The sequence below is a fragment of the Leishmania donovani genome, chromosome 25, assembly GCF_000227135.1.
Source record: "Leishmania donovani BPK282A1 complete genome, chromosome 25".
Lineage (NCBI taxonomy): Eukaryota > Euglenozoa > Kinetoplastea > Trypanosomatida > Trypanosomatidae > Leishmania > Leishmania donovani.
This window is the reverse complement of record NC_018252.1, coordinates 508,357-522,172: the sequence shown is the minus strand read 5'-3', so window position 1 is coordinate 522,172 and position 13,816 is coordinate 508,357. Positions and strand designations below refer to the sequence as shown.

At 61.5% G+C, this 13,816-nt stretch overlaps 5 protein-coding genes across 5 annotated transcripts; all 5 read left to right on the top strand.

Annotated features, from left to right (window-relative positions):
- Positions 1-822: 822 nt before the first annotated feature.
- LDBPK_251380 (protein transport protein Sec24C, putative) lies at positions 823-3,870 on the top strand (the record flags this gene model as incomplete). Its single annotated transcript, XM_003861420.1, has 1 exon — positions 823-3,870. One exon carries the CDS (start codon positions 823-825, stop codon positions 3,868-3,870), a length of 3,048 nt encoding a protein of 1,015 aa, XP_003861468.1.
- Positions 3,871-5,020: 1,150 nt separating this feature from the next.
- Positions 5,021-7,138, top strand: LDBPK_251370 (hypothetical protein, conserved; the record flags this gene model as incomplete). The annotated part of the gene is made up of 1 exon (XM_003861419.1): positions 5,021-7,138. One exon carries the CDS (start codon positions 5,021-5,023, stop codon positions 7,136-7,138), a length of 2,118 nt encoding a protein of 705 aa, XP_003861467.1.
- A 2,271-nt stretch (positions 7,139-9,409) lies between these two features.
- On the top strand, positions 9,410-10,363 carry LDBPK_251360 (serine/threonine protein phosphatase, putative; the record flags this gene model as incomplete). The annotated part of the gene is made up of 1 exon (XM_003861418.1): positions 9,410-10,363. The coding sequence occupies one exon, from the start codon at positions 9,410-9,412 to the stop codon at positions 10,361-10,363; it is 954 nt and encodes a 317-aa protein (XP_003861466.1).
- Positions 10,364-11,558: 1,195 nt separating this feature from the next.
- LDBPK_251350 (DNA-directed RNA polymerase ii) lies at positions 11,559-11,813 on the top strand (the record flags this gene model as incomplete). Its single annotated transcript, XM_003861417.1, has 1 exon — positions 11,559-11,813. The coding sequence occupies one exon, from the start codon at positions 11,559-11,561 to the stop codon at positions 11,811-11,813; it is 255 nt and encodes an 84-aa protein (XP_003861465.1).
- Positions 11,814-12,892: 1,079 nt separating this feature from the next.
- LDBPK_251340 (hypothetical protein, conserved) lies at positions 12,893-13,660 on the top strand (the record flags this gene model as incomplete). Its single annotated transcript, XM_003861416.1, has 1 exon — positions 12,893-13,660. The coding sequence occupies one exon, from the start codon at positions 12,893-12,895 to the stop codon at positions 13,658-13,660; it is 768 nt and encodes a 255-aa protein (XP_003861464.1).
- Between the last annotated feature and the right edge of the window lie 156 nt (positions 13,661-13,816).

The following is a 13,816-nucleotide window of genomic DNA, read 5'->3' as shown; positions in this document are numbered from 1 at the left end:
CGGTTGTGTGTTGTCGCTGGTGCGTCTCCCTCGGGAGCGCTTGCAAAGCCGAGCCGACGACCCGAAATGATAACGGGCGGATGCTGCGCTCAGGCATGCAGACACGCACTGCGCCTGTGCCAATGCATGGGAGTGTGTGGCTCTCTCTCTCTCTGTCTGTCTCGCTCGATGTGCGAGGGAGAGTCGCTGGTGCACAGTGCAAAGCTGCTGCTGCTCAGTCTACAACAGTTTGATGGGGGAAGGTGGGCGCCGCCCCTCTGCACACACACACACACACTCACGCGACTTCCCTCGCCCTCTTTCTCTCAACACCGTCTCTACGTCTCACGGACTCCACCCGCACACGCCCCTTCCCCCCCACCACCCGCATCGGCAGCAACCCGAACCTGTTTCAAGTAGTGCAGGCGCGTGTTTTCCGTGTGCGTCTCTCTCGCTTTGCTTGTGTTTGTGTTGCACGTCGGTCGGGGCGCTTTCTGGAGTTGCTGTTGTGTGGCCACGGCTGTCTGCCGCCGGCGTGCATGACACCATCCCTCTTTCTCTTGCTCCTCCTCGTTTCGACACTTGCCGCGATCTTTCCGCCCCCCCCCCTCCCCCGCCGCACCGCCATTCTGTTCTGTTTCGCGTTGCTCACTCATTCGCGCATCCCCAGCATCGCGCACGCACTCGCTCTATGAATCCCGTCATTGATACGTAAAAGCACCGGAAAGGCATACAAGCACCCATTCTCGCACGGTCGTCTACCCGGCTCACTTCCCTTCCTCTTCGCACTCACGTCGTTGTACTTTTCAGACGTCTGCGCGTTTTGCGCGTGCTCACTGCTCCATGTACAACCTACAAGACCACTCGTCGAACCCGTACGGGGACGGGTATGGCAGCTACGGGGCTTACAGGTCCGCTGCGGCCTCCGGAGGCGCGCCGGCTGCGAGGCCGTATTATGACCCCAATCAAGGCCACGGTGCGCAGGCGAACTACTACGGCGGTGCCGCGCAGCAGGCCGCTCCCGCTGCGCCATCGTCTTACAGCTATGACAGTTACGGATACACGGCCGGCGCCGCCCCGAGCGCTGCTGCGGCACCGGCTTCTGAGTACCCATACGGCGGCAGCTACGGCAGCGCCGCGACGAGCGCGCAGGCCTCATCTGCAAACGCGCCATCTATCAACTCATCGGCGTCACCATCTTCCGCTCCTGCGCCGTCCGTGGCTGGATACAATTCTTACGGCTATCAAGCCGCTACCGCCGCCCCCACGCCATCCCGGCAGCCGGCACCATCAGCGCCAGCCTCAGCATATCCGCCACCGCGCAGCACCTCATCCACAGCTGCGGCGGCCAGTGACCCGTACCCAGCCCCTTCCTCCTCAAGGCCGGAACCGTTGGCGCAGCAGCTACCGCCTGAGCCGACTCAGCCGTACAGCGACGCCCTGTTGGGCAGTGGTGTTCGCGGCAACAACCGTCCGCTGCGCGCCTTGGCTCGACAGCCGCCGACGCGCATTGTGAACGTGCGCTCCGTGCCAAACCCGGAGCGCAGCATCCCCCGCAACAGTGGTGCACCGATCGAGTACCTGACATGCACGAACGAGCCGCCCTACGCTACTGTCGACTTTCTCGGCCTCGACAACGGCAACGCCAACTCGAAGTTCTTTCGCCCGTCCATGCTGTGTGCGCCGGGCGAGGAGCGACTTGTGAAGGACAGTCACATCCCCTTCGGTGCCATTCTCTCACCGCTGTGTCAGCCGCTCCACAACAAGGAGGTGGTGCCGCTGGTGAAGCAGCCAAAGCCGCCTGTGCGCTGCCACCGCTGCCGCGGCTACATGAGCTGTCACGCCCGACTTCTCGAGATGGGCCGCAAGTGGGAGTGTCCGCTGTGCGAGGTGACCAACGATGTCGTCGGCGACGACTTGGACGCCGTTGATGGAATGGGGCGTCGGGTAAACGTGGCGGATCACCCGGAAATGGGCTTCGGCAGTGTGGAGTTCGACGTCGACGACTTCCCAGAGTACGCGCTGCGCACCGAGGACAATGTTGTACTGCCCAGTCGGCCGCTGCATCACCTGTTTCTCATCGATATCTCGCGCGACGCGGGGCAGCGGTTTCTTTCCGACTACGCGGAGGCGATTCGGGCTGCCCTGCAGCGCATGGCGGAGCTGACGCCTGAGTGCAAGGTGTCCTTCATCACATTCGCCTCGCAGCTGCACTTCTACGACTTCCGCCACCCCGATATGCCGCAGATGTGCGTTCCGGACGTCGAGAACCCGTTTGTGCCACTGCCCTTCACAAGCCTGTGCTGGATGGAGGTGGGGGCGGAGCTGGAGCGCCTGGAGGCCTTCCTGAGTCGGCTGCCACGTATGGTTGCCAACGTGGACGAGTCGGACTGTGTGCTCGGCGCTGCGGTGAAGGCGGCAACGCTGGTGTTGGCGGGTCAGCATGGCGGGCGTGTGATCATGTGCGCAAGCCGGCACCCGCAGCGCGGCATGGGGCAAATCGTGCTTCGCGAGCAGCACAGGCTCTACGGCACCGATCGCGAGAAGGAGCTGCTGCGACCCATCGAAGGTTTCTGGACGACCACGGCAACCGCGGCGGCGAGGCAGCAGATTTCGTTTGACCTGTTCATGTTCGCCACGGGGTACTGTGAGCTGGTGACGTTGTCAAACGTGTGCCACGTGACGAACGGTCGCGTCTTTCTCTTTAGCAACTACGATCCACTGGTCGATAGCACCAAGGTGAGCGCCTCCATGCAGCAGCTGCTGACAGAGGAGGCCGGGTACGCTGGCATCCTACGCGTCCGCTGCAGCACCGGCCTCCATGTGCAGCGCTACCGGGGCCACTACCTCTCCCAGACGGTGCAGGACATGGACCTGGCCAGCATCACGGGCGGCTCAACGTTTTTTGTGGAGTTCGCGCACGAGGACCATTTGCCGAAGGATAACTACGCTCATTTCCAGACCGCGCTGCTGTACACCACTCGCTCTGGCCACCGCCGGGTGCGGGTGCAGTCGTGTCGGCTGCGTGTCGCCTCCTCCTTGACCGTTCTATTCCGCAACATGGACCTGGAGGCGATCCTGTTCGGCTTCATCCAGGATATCATGGTGGAGGCGGTGAACAAAGGCCCGCAGCAGGCGCGCCAGGGAATGACGGACCGCCTCATTAAGGCCTTTTCCTGCTACCGCCAGTACTGCGCTTCGGACAAGTCGGGTGGCGAGTACGAGGACGTCAAGACCGCCGCCCGCGATAAAAAGAATACGCTTCTAATGCCGCCGCGGCTGAAGCTGCTCCCGGTCTATCTGCTCTGCCTGATGAAGTCCGACGCGCTGACGGAGGGCACCATCGTGCACATTGACCACCGAGTGGCCAGCATATTCGACCTCGTGGCGATGCCGGCGTACAAGCTACTCAGCTACCTATACCCGTCCCTCTACTGCCTGGACGACTTAGAGAGCGACCCGACGATCGGCACGCTGGACGTGACGACTGGAAACTGCATTCTGCCGCATCATCGTCAGCTACTCTTCGACAGCGTCGCGCGAGATGGCACGTACGTGCTATGTGACGAACAAGCGCGGCTTGTGTACATGTGGATTGGCGAAAATGTGCCGCCGAAGATCGCGAATACGCTGTTTGGCACTTCTGATGCAGCATCCGTGTGTGCAGCCGGAGGGCCAGGCGAGGAGTGCTTCAGTGAGCGCCTGCGCAACGTCCTGTACGCTCTCATGCTGCGCGAGGATGGCATGCGGCGTCTCATCGTGATTCACCACGGCGAGCGCTCTGAGGACGCCTTCTTCAAGGAGCTCAAGGAGGAGATGGGCACGAGCAAGATGGGCTACGATGAGTACCTGACGCATCTGCACCGTACCATACAGACGCACGTGTCATGAGGCTGATGCACCTGGACCGGGTGAACGGAGCTGGCATTCCTTCGACGACCGTGGATGGCGGTGATGGTGATGGTAACCATGTTTTTCGTTTTAGAGGGGGGGGGTAGGTGGATGGGCTGCCGGTAAGCGAGGGAGAGAGAGGGACACATCGCAGGAGGCGGGTGATGGCGGTGAGGGCCAGCCTAAGCCGCCAGCTCGCTAATGGTGCCAGTGGATGTGCACGTTGAATATACGGCCGTTTTCCTCTCTCTATACGTTTTTTTTTTTTGGGCTTCACTTGATGTGTGTGCGTGCGTGCGCGCGCTTGTGTGTCAAACCACTCTTCCTCGCCTCCTCTTGTCCTCTCTCCTTCCAGCGGCTTTGCTTGCGACTGGTCGCGTGTACGTGTGTGCGTGTGCTGCTGCCGTCTACCTCCCTTTCCCCCTCCCTCCCTCTCTCCTTTGCCGAGTTTCGTGCACGTGAAGTATGTGTGTGTGTGTGCGGAGAAGTCCGTGGCGAGTTGTGTGGCGCGTGCATGTTGATACGCCGCTGCTGGGCGCGTTAGTAATCAGAAGTGCAGGCCCGTAAGAAGAGGCGCAGTACGGGGACTGAGGGGGAGAGCCGCGGCGATGACGGTGCCCGTAATCTGACTGCTTCCCATCTCTTTCACTCCTCCTTGCGTCTCCCCTGATGCTCTATTTATCTTCGGCCTCATTCATGGACGCATTGGAGGGCCGGGAGACGCGCACACAGCCGCCCGGTGTGACGACACTATGTCCCCGCTGGTAGTGTTGGGGAGCCCTTCGCTGTTCACCTCATCAACCTCTCCCTCTCCCTTCTCCTCCTCCTCCCCAAAAAACACGCATGCGCGCCAGAGCACACATTCACAGGCGCCATCGCCTTTAGCACACCCAGGCACGTCGCCGGGCGGTGATGCCGAGCTCTTTGCCCCTGTCCTCGTCGTCGTTGTCCTCCTCTTCCCCTCGTTGCTCAGGCACTTTCGCACTCCCTTGCTCTCTATCTCTCCTCCGTCTGTGAGCGCCGCACTGGCAACCCAGGCATAGAGAGCGGGAGAGAAGAGCTTCGTGGTCGATTGAAACGCATGCGCGTATACACACAAGCACACCCTTAGCACCTACACCCTCTACATGCGCTGAGTCGTTAGCGGCTGATGGACACGCGCTTCCACTGCGTGTACTTGCTCACCAGTCTCGACCCTCAGTGCGAGGGCGACTTCTACATTGGCTACACCGTGAACCCCCTGCGACGGCTGCGGCAGCACAATGGCGAGCTCGTGAACGGCGCCCGACGCACGAGTCGCCGTGGTCGGCCGTGGACGATCGTGTGCTGTGTCTCGGGTTTCCCTGACGATCGAGCCGCGCTGAAGTTCGAGTGGTGCTGGCAGCACCCGACCGCATCCGCGCGACTGAGGCACGCGATCGACATTCTCACGGGTCTGCGGCGGCTTCCCTATGCGGTGGCCACGCTGCACCTCCTCGTGCGCGCCTCCCTCTTTTGCCAGCTGGATCTGACGCTGCACATCTTTGAGTCAGCACTCCTACGGGAGGCGGCAGCCAGGGCGGAGGTGCTCCTGGCGAGACGCCGTGGTGCCTTTGCCGTGGGCGGAGGGCTGCGAGCCTCGTCACCGCGAGTGGGCACACAACAGCATTCGCAGAGAAGCTCGTCCTTGCAAGGGCAGGCAGACGGTGTTGCGACACCGCCGTTGCCCGCGCTTGACTCTAAAGGGGAACTGCAAGATGCGTCGACGGCAGCCGCACTCGCAACCACCACGGCTGCTTCTCACCTTCTCCCTCCGCTCACCCCGTCTCTCTTGTTCCACGTCGAGGACACAACGCGGCAGGCCTTCGAGGATGCCTACCTGAGTCACGATCGGTGCCTGCTGCTTCCAAGCGTGGGCATGGGCGTCGACGTGGGAGAAGCAGGGAAGGAGGGCAGCCATATGAGCGCGTCTGCTGGAACCTCCTGTCCGTATGATGTATCGTTGCTGTCCCAAGCGGCGCGGGCGGAGTGGTCAAACGCCTCCTTCGCCTCTGACTCGGACGACGAGGACACACGACGGTTCGCACCCTACTGCCCCTCTACAGGGTCGCGCACGCCATCTCCGCAGCGCGTTCACACGGCGGCCTCGCCGGCCCTTCTCGGCTACCGCAGTGAGGAGCGCGCAGGCGACGGCGTCCTGGAAGCGAGCCCAGGCAGCAGTATCGGCTGCGGTGCGGCGTTGCGTTCCTTCTCCTCTCCTCCGCCACCACGAGCGTCTTCGCCGCGATCGGCATCGTGCCCTCCACTGTATACAGGCATCAACGCATCCGCCTCACTTGCAGTGGATGCACCCCATGGGGGCGTCACGGCTGCCTGCACTTCCTCCCCAGCGGCGGCACCCGCCCCACAGCCCCGCATCCCACTGCGCTTTGCGGACTATGGCGAGGTAGACTTTGCGCGGGCCCACGCAGAGGAGCAGCATCGCCTCCATCACGGGCTACTGCCGTGCAGTCTCTGCACGTTGCCGCTGCAGCCCTCGTGTGTGGCGTACTGCAGCCGCGCACCTTTCTGCACCCTACGCTGTCACCTGAGCTGCTTGGCGATGTGGATGCTGTATGCCGAGGCAGAGGCGGCGGCTACCGTAGACGGCACTGATAAAAGCCCTGCGCTGCTTTCGCAAGCGCCTCCGGCACCGATATCACCGCTCCGTCGTCTGATCCCTTCCCAGCCATGCCCGTGCCCCCTCTGCGGTGTTCTCCTGCACTGGGGCTCGCTTGTGAAGGAGTTGAAGAAGCGAGTGGTTGTGGAGCGGCGCCTGCACGCGGCACAGCGGCGCATTCGCATGGAACAGCGGTGGCAGGCGCGCCTGGCGCACATTGACCACACAAAGAGAAGCACCAGTGCGGCGATGCGGCATCGGCAGCGGACGAGGGTGGGCGCCGCCGCACTAGCAAAAGGCGCCGGCGAGGCACCCGGTGCCGCTTCCACTGTACGAGCGTCCACGATGCACGTGGGGCCCGCACGGCGCGATGCTCCGCGGGTGTCGTCACCGAGCTGTTTGGGTGAACCGACCCTGACATCATTCGCAGCTGCGGCCTCCTGCCCCTCTCCCTCCACCTCTTTGGCAGCGTTGTCTCCTGCGGCGAGTGCGTCGCCGATCTCCCGCCACAACGGTCACTCGAACACCGTTACCGCCACTAATACTGCCGTTGCTGCTGCTGCGGCGGTGTCTGACGCGTCTCTCTTGTCTCTGACGGACTTCTGCGAGGAGGACTGGCTGCTGCCATGAGTCGGCCTGATGCCACCGAGGGAGAAGAGGAGCCAAAGCAGAAGAGAAAATGGAAGGACCAGACGTGTGTGCTCAATGGCGGTCGGCCACCCTGTGCCCTTGGCCCAGTGTTGCGGAGTAGGTGTTGTACACGCAGGGCAGGGGAGAGAGGGCGTGCCGGCATCCTCGGCGGCCTGGCCCCTCTCCGATATCTGTACGAGCATCGATTGTCTCTTTGCCGTTGCTCTTTACATATCCGCCCCTCCCCCGCCAAACCCTCGCGTCCGTGCCTCCCATGAAGCATGCGCAGCTCTGCGCTTTTCGAGGTGGTAGGGGGAGGGGTGGGAGTGGCTGGCCGTTTCTCCGCCTCCTTCCCTCCGCGCTCACGCGCGGCCACCTTCGCTGTGTATCACAGAGCCGCTATCGTTGGCGACAGAGCAACTGCTGCACAACTGATGCAGGCAGTCTCTCCTTCGTAGAGAATCGCGCACCCGCCCGCTCCAGCCCTCCCCTCCCCCCAGGCACAGACAAGCAGCGTACAGACGCCTATCTGCCCATCGATGAAGTCGCCGTACCCACCCCCCTCTTCCTCTCTTCCTCCCCATTTGTTGGCGATCTCCATCCTCGCCGATTCGTGCGCGCATGTGCGTGAGGGGTGCCGCAGGATGAGGTAGTGCCGACTCCGGCTCACAGGGTGGAGGTGGTCGTGATCAGACCCGTCGCGATCGAGGCAGACTCTGCCCCAAGCCGGTACCAGTTTCCGACCCCGGACAGCTTCGACGCGGCGAGACACGGAAAAACCGTGCACACCGACGTCGCCGCCGTTTTTTTCTAAAGAAGATCGCGGTCACCCTGTATTTTACCGCGCTGCCAGCTTGCGATACGCCTGACGACTGTGCACAGACCATGTCGCATCTCTGTAGCGACAAGTGCCGTCCACTCGAGGACCTGCGCCGCACACGACCACGCTAAGTACAAGTCATAGGAGGGGCAGAGGCGGCGCCTTGCACAAGTCAGCATGTGCGAGAGGCCGAGCCCAGGTAGAAGGCGCGTTTTGGGGAGCAGGTGCTGCTGCCCGGCGGCTTCCGAGTAAGCCCCGCCCATCCGACCCCGCCCACTCTTCATGTCTCCACACGGTGAGACGGGAAGCTGGGTCGGAAGGGCGGGTGGCTCCGCACTCTCGTCCGTGCATGCACAAGCGCAGGCGGTGCGCGCGCGCCGACACGCCCTTGTATGAAAAAGGCGCGCTCTGTGCCATCCCGGTATGGCCCTCGGTGTAAGCGGCTCGGCCGCACCCCCCCCTCCCCAAAGAGGTCGGGCCGACTGGGACGAATGTGCCGACTCGCTTAATGGGCTGCGTGCAACACCCCCCTCGCCCCCTTCCCTCTCACGCTAAGGAAGGAAAGGGCGTATTCATGTACGCACACGAGTGCAGGCTGCTCGGTCAGCTTAGAGAAGTGAAGCACCCACCCACACACACACACACACACACATGCACACCGAAGAGAAGAGAGGGGAGCTTAGGCACGGGTCAGCAGCGCAGCCTTCGCTTTTCAAGGAAACGACAGCCTGCCGAGAGGTAGGGGACGATGCAGTGCTAAGCGCCCAACGATTCGATTCGGAAGGCGCTTGACATGGTGCAGAGTGCACCCCTCCCCGTTTCTCCTCTTTCTCGACAGTGGTATCCCTGCGCGCCCCCTCCTCCTCTTCCTCACGGGCCCGTGCACTCGCTCGGAGGACATGCATCGCGCGACTGCCCTCTCTTTCTCCCTGCCTCTGTCCCCCTTTCTCACACTCTCTGTGCCGCCTCCCTCTCTCACTCTTCGTCCTCCGGTGCGAACGACCCACCTGAATGGGTAAAGTGCGTCTTGACGTTTCTGAAAACATCGTTGTTGCTGTTGGTCTCGCCATCCAGAGAGAGACACACGCCTACTCCGACGTGCACGCGCACACGTATATATATATATATATGTGTGTGTGTGTGTGTGTGTGTGGCGCTTGCTCTCTGTCTCGCACTGTCTTGCTCTCTCAGCGTACGCCCGATTTGGCGTGTGCTTTCGACCTCTCTTTCAGCCATTTGTCGCACTCCGCTCCGTGCGCCGCCGTTTCCTTCCCCCTCTTTGCGCGCTCCACTCTCTGACCCCCCTCCCCTCCGTCCTAGACGCGCACCCGCTTATTTACAGCGACAGGCATCGCTTCCACCTCGAGGGAAGGAACCGACGCCTTGACGGGGATATCAGAAGTGAAACTTCGACTGCGAACCCCAACATCGCCAGCGACTTCATCTGCACCATGACGACGGCCGGCGACGGATCGGCGGTGGGGTCCAGCAGTGCCCTCGACTTGGATGAGATGATTAATTACGTCATACAATGCAAGCCGCTCAGCGAACAGCAGGTGGCGCGTCTGTGCGAGAAGGTGAAGGAGGTGCTGGAGAAGGAGAACAACGTGCACGCGGTGAGAGCGCCAGTCACGGTGTGCGGCGACGTGCATGGCCAGTTTCACGACTTGCTGGAGCTTTTCAAGATTGGCGGGTTGCCGCCGGACACGAACTACCTGTTCATGGGCGACTACGTGGACCGCGGCTACTACAGCGTCGAGACGGTGACGCTGCTTCTCCTCTACAAGCTGCGATACCCCCAGCGACTACATCTTCTCCGCGGCAACCACGAGTCGCGCCAGATCACGCAGGTGTATGGCTTCTACGATGAGTGCATTCGCAAGTACGGTAGCGCCAACGTATGGACGATCTTCACGGACCTGTTCGACTACCTGCCCCTGACAGCGTTGGTCGAGAACGACATCTTCTGCCTTCACGGTGGTCTCTCACCGACGGTCGACACATTCAGCCACATCCGCAACCTCGACCGCGTGCAGGAAGTGCCGCACGAGGGGCCGATGTGCGATCTGCTGTGGTCGGACCCGGACGATCGTGATGGCTGGGGCATCAGCCCCCGTGGCGCCGGCTTCACCTTCGGCCAAGGAGTCACCGAAGGCTTCTGCCACAACAACAAGATCAAGACGATCGCCCGTGCGCATCAGCTTGTCATGGACGGCTACAGCTGGACACACCAGGATCAGCTCGTCACGATCTTCAGCGCGCCAAACTACTGCTACCGCTGCGGCAACCTCGCCGGCCTTCTGGAGCTCGATGAGCACATGAACAAGTGCTTCTTTCAGTTCGACCCGGCTCCGCGACGCGGTGAAGCGCAGGTGTCGAAGAAGACGCCGGACTATTTTCTATAGATACGATGGATGGATGATTGATGGCGATAGCAACGACACACGCACACAGGCACAACTCCCATCCTCCCCCCGAGGTGCTCGGCACCCCGCCCAGCCGTGTGCGAGTGTACACGTGCTTGCTTCACGGACTTATCGCCCCTCCCAACCACTGTCTTCTCTCTTCTCCGCTCCCCGGTCACAGCTCCGGGGCAAATGTCGGAAGAGGGAAGGTGTGTGTGTGTGTGGGTGTGGGGGAGGAGGAGATTGGAGGACGCATAGATGCGGCCCTCAATCCCAGGCTTGCGCTGGCGTGTCTGTGCGCATATGTGTTTCCTTGCGGTGTGCGCGCAGACGTGTGTGCACAGGCAGTGCGTTTTGATATACATGCATGCGTATATATATATATATATATGTATGTTTGGGTGTATGTGTGTGCCTGTTTTGCGTATGATGGCGCACCGCCATTTTGACGTCTCTTCCACCATTCGAAGAAGGAAAATAATAATAACAAAACAAAAAGCGAAATAAGAGGCGAGTGCGAACACACCGAAAGAAATGGGAGGCGGGGAGGGGGAGGGGCTGGACGGGATGCGTTTTGACCTGCGCGAGAGTCATCTCCAGAAGAGGTAACCCAGCCCCCTGTGTGCATTTCAGCTTGCTCATCTGACTGTGCAAGCGACGAGGCTAGATGCACTCAGCTCGCAGCTGCAGGAAGAAAGGGGGGGGGGAGGGATGCGTGGGGGAGCTCACGCACCTGCGCAAGCTCAAGTTTTTGCCGGCGTTGCGCGGGAAAGGGCTACAGGGGGTGTGGTGGTGGCCAGCACCCCTCTTCGCCCTCATGTATGAATGTGCGAGTAGGTTTTTCACACGATCGCACGAAGGCCAACACGCAAGCATGCTCTGTCGCTGTCTCACCGCGTCTCCGCCTTCCCATTTCGTTCCCCTCCCTCTCTTCCTTTTCGGACTGGTGCGTACCACACACGTACGCCCATCAACGCTTGTCCATGCGCTCTTTACATGTTTGTCTGTGCCTCGTGACGTTCCTTCGAGGCGAATCTGATGTTGTCCAAGAAAGCGTTGTGCGACGCATGCATGCGTCCTACGCCTACTCTTCCGCCCCTCCCGCCTCTCGCGCCCACATCGAGCTCTCTCTCTGCCCTCTAGCGAACTTGCTGTACGTCACACGCACACTCACAGCCAAACGCGTGCTCGCATCATGATCATCCCAGTGCGTTGCTACTCGTGCGGTAAGGTGGTTGGCAACCTCTACGAGCAGTATCAGCGGCTTTTGGATCAGGACTACACGGAGGCCGAGGCGCTGGATGCGCTGCATCTGGATCGCTACTGCTGCCGTCGCATGATCCTCTCCCATATTGATCTGATTGACGACCTCATTCCTTATAGTGTACCTGTGACGGGCACCATGCAGATGATGGGGCCGCTGCAGATGCCCACGCCGCACCGCCGCTGAGAAGCATCACGCATGCCACTCGTGCAGCTTCAACGCCTTGCTCGTCTCTCCTGCCTTTCATCAGGCAGAGAGTGTGCCCTGTGTGTGCCGGTTCGCGCGCGTGTGTGTGTGTGGGCGGCGGCACCTCCCCCTCGTTTGTGGATGTCGCTCGCTTTATCTCTGCGCTACCCTTTTAAAATTTTGCTTTCCCGCCTCTCTAACCGTGGCCGCGCGTGCAGAAGGCGGTGGGCGGCGGGCGGCGGGCACACTCGTGTAATCCCTCTTGTTGTTTGTGCTTTCTAAGCCTCTGAGTGCGTATGGCTGCGTGGATAGGCGAGTGTAGCGATGCGCGCCCAGTTGTTACCTTGTGCATGTATGCGCCCTCCTCCCTCTTTCTGTGTGATCTCGCCCAACCCAATGTGTGCATGTGCGCCCTCGAGGGATTCCACGCAACAGCGGTGCTGCAACGACCATAGACACATCTATCCACCCTAGTTATGGTGCTCCAGCGAGCATACATGCACGTGCACGGCCGGGCATGCTCTTGCCTCCTCTCTCTGCGCCCGTGCGCCGCAGCTCTTGTCGCGTGCGTGTGGGTCCCTCCCTGATCCACGCCATGCCGCATATTCTTATGCGCTTTCTCTCTCTTCCGCTCTTCATCATCTTCGCATGCTGCCACGGCCACCACAACGGCTACACTCCTGCACTGCCCCCCTCCCCCCACACACACGTCATCAGCTGGATCGAGTCGTTCTTTTTCCGATACATTGTAGTTCTCTGTGTACTTGTGTGCACGTTGTCGCACACATCCTCACTTGCCCTGTGTCTCTTGCTTTCCGTGCACACATCATTCGGCGTTGTGTCACGCGAACGCGTCTGCTGACCCCCGCCTCCTCTCTCCCTCTCTCCATCTTGACGGGCATCCCTCTCTGTCTCCTCCCCTCTTCCTTCTCCTTCGAGGTGACCACTGCCTCTCGTCCGCCTTGGTAGCTGTAGCACCACTACCACCACTCCTGCAACTGCTGCCATCATCGCCGGCGCTGCTGCTGCTGCTCCCTTGTCGTCTAACAAACCTGGTGTCAAGAACAAGAGGAAAGCCGATGGGCCCGCGCAAGAGCAACGCCTTCGCGTCCGGCAAGGATGACGGCGCCGCCGCTGGCAAGATACGCAAGGTTGGCGGCAATGGCGTGGGAGCCAGCAGCGCGACCAACAGCGCCAGCCACAAGCACGGCGGCGCCGCCGCGGCTACCATGACGGACATCTACACGAACGAAGAGAAGGTCTTCCTCGAGTCACAGCTGGCACTCTTCACCTCTGGTGGTGGCGGCAGCGGCGGCACAGACTTTGCGAGGATGACGAAAGAGCAATGGTTCGCCGGCTTGCCGACGCTTGTCTCCGCGACGGAGAAGTTGTTGCAGGCAGCGGCTGAGCAGTATCAGCAGACGTGCCGGGAGCGCGCTGCAGCTGCAGCCTCGGTAAACGGCGCGCAGAACGCCGGTTCCTTGCCAAGCGCTGACGGCAGCGGGGTAGGCAAGCACGGCTCCACGGCCAACAGCAGCCATGCCAACAGTTGCACGGCCGAAGGCATCGCCCCCGGCGGGGCGGCGGGATCATCGGACCACCGTTCCACCCCAGCCGGTGGCACCCCTGCACAGTTTGCCGAGGAGAACGCCTACATCATCGCCCAAGCGCAACAGCTGCAGTGGTACCCCTTCACCTACCAGCGGTGGGTGGAGCTGCTCTTGGAGCCAGGCAAGCACCACACCGCCTGCGACGATGGCGGGCTCCGCGGGGACGCGATTCAGACGTCCCTGCGGCGCTGCATTCTGGTAACATATCCAGCTGTGGAGGGAGGCGATGTGATTTAGACAGGCGTGAACGGGGAGACGAGAGGGGCTGCGCGGGTGGACACCGCATGCACACCTCTCCGTATCCGCACCGTTCTTTTATTCCCTCCGACCCTCATTTCACTTGGATGACAGAGAGAGAGAGAGGAGGGCCGCCTTCGGGCATGGCACATCATG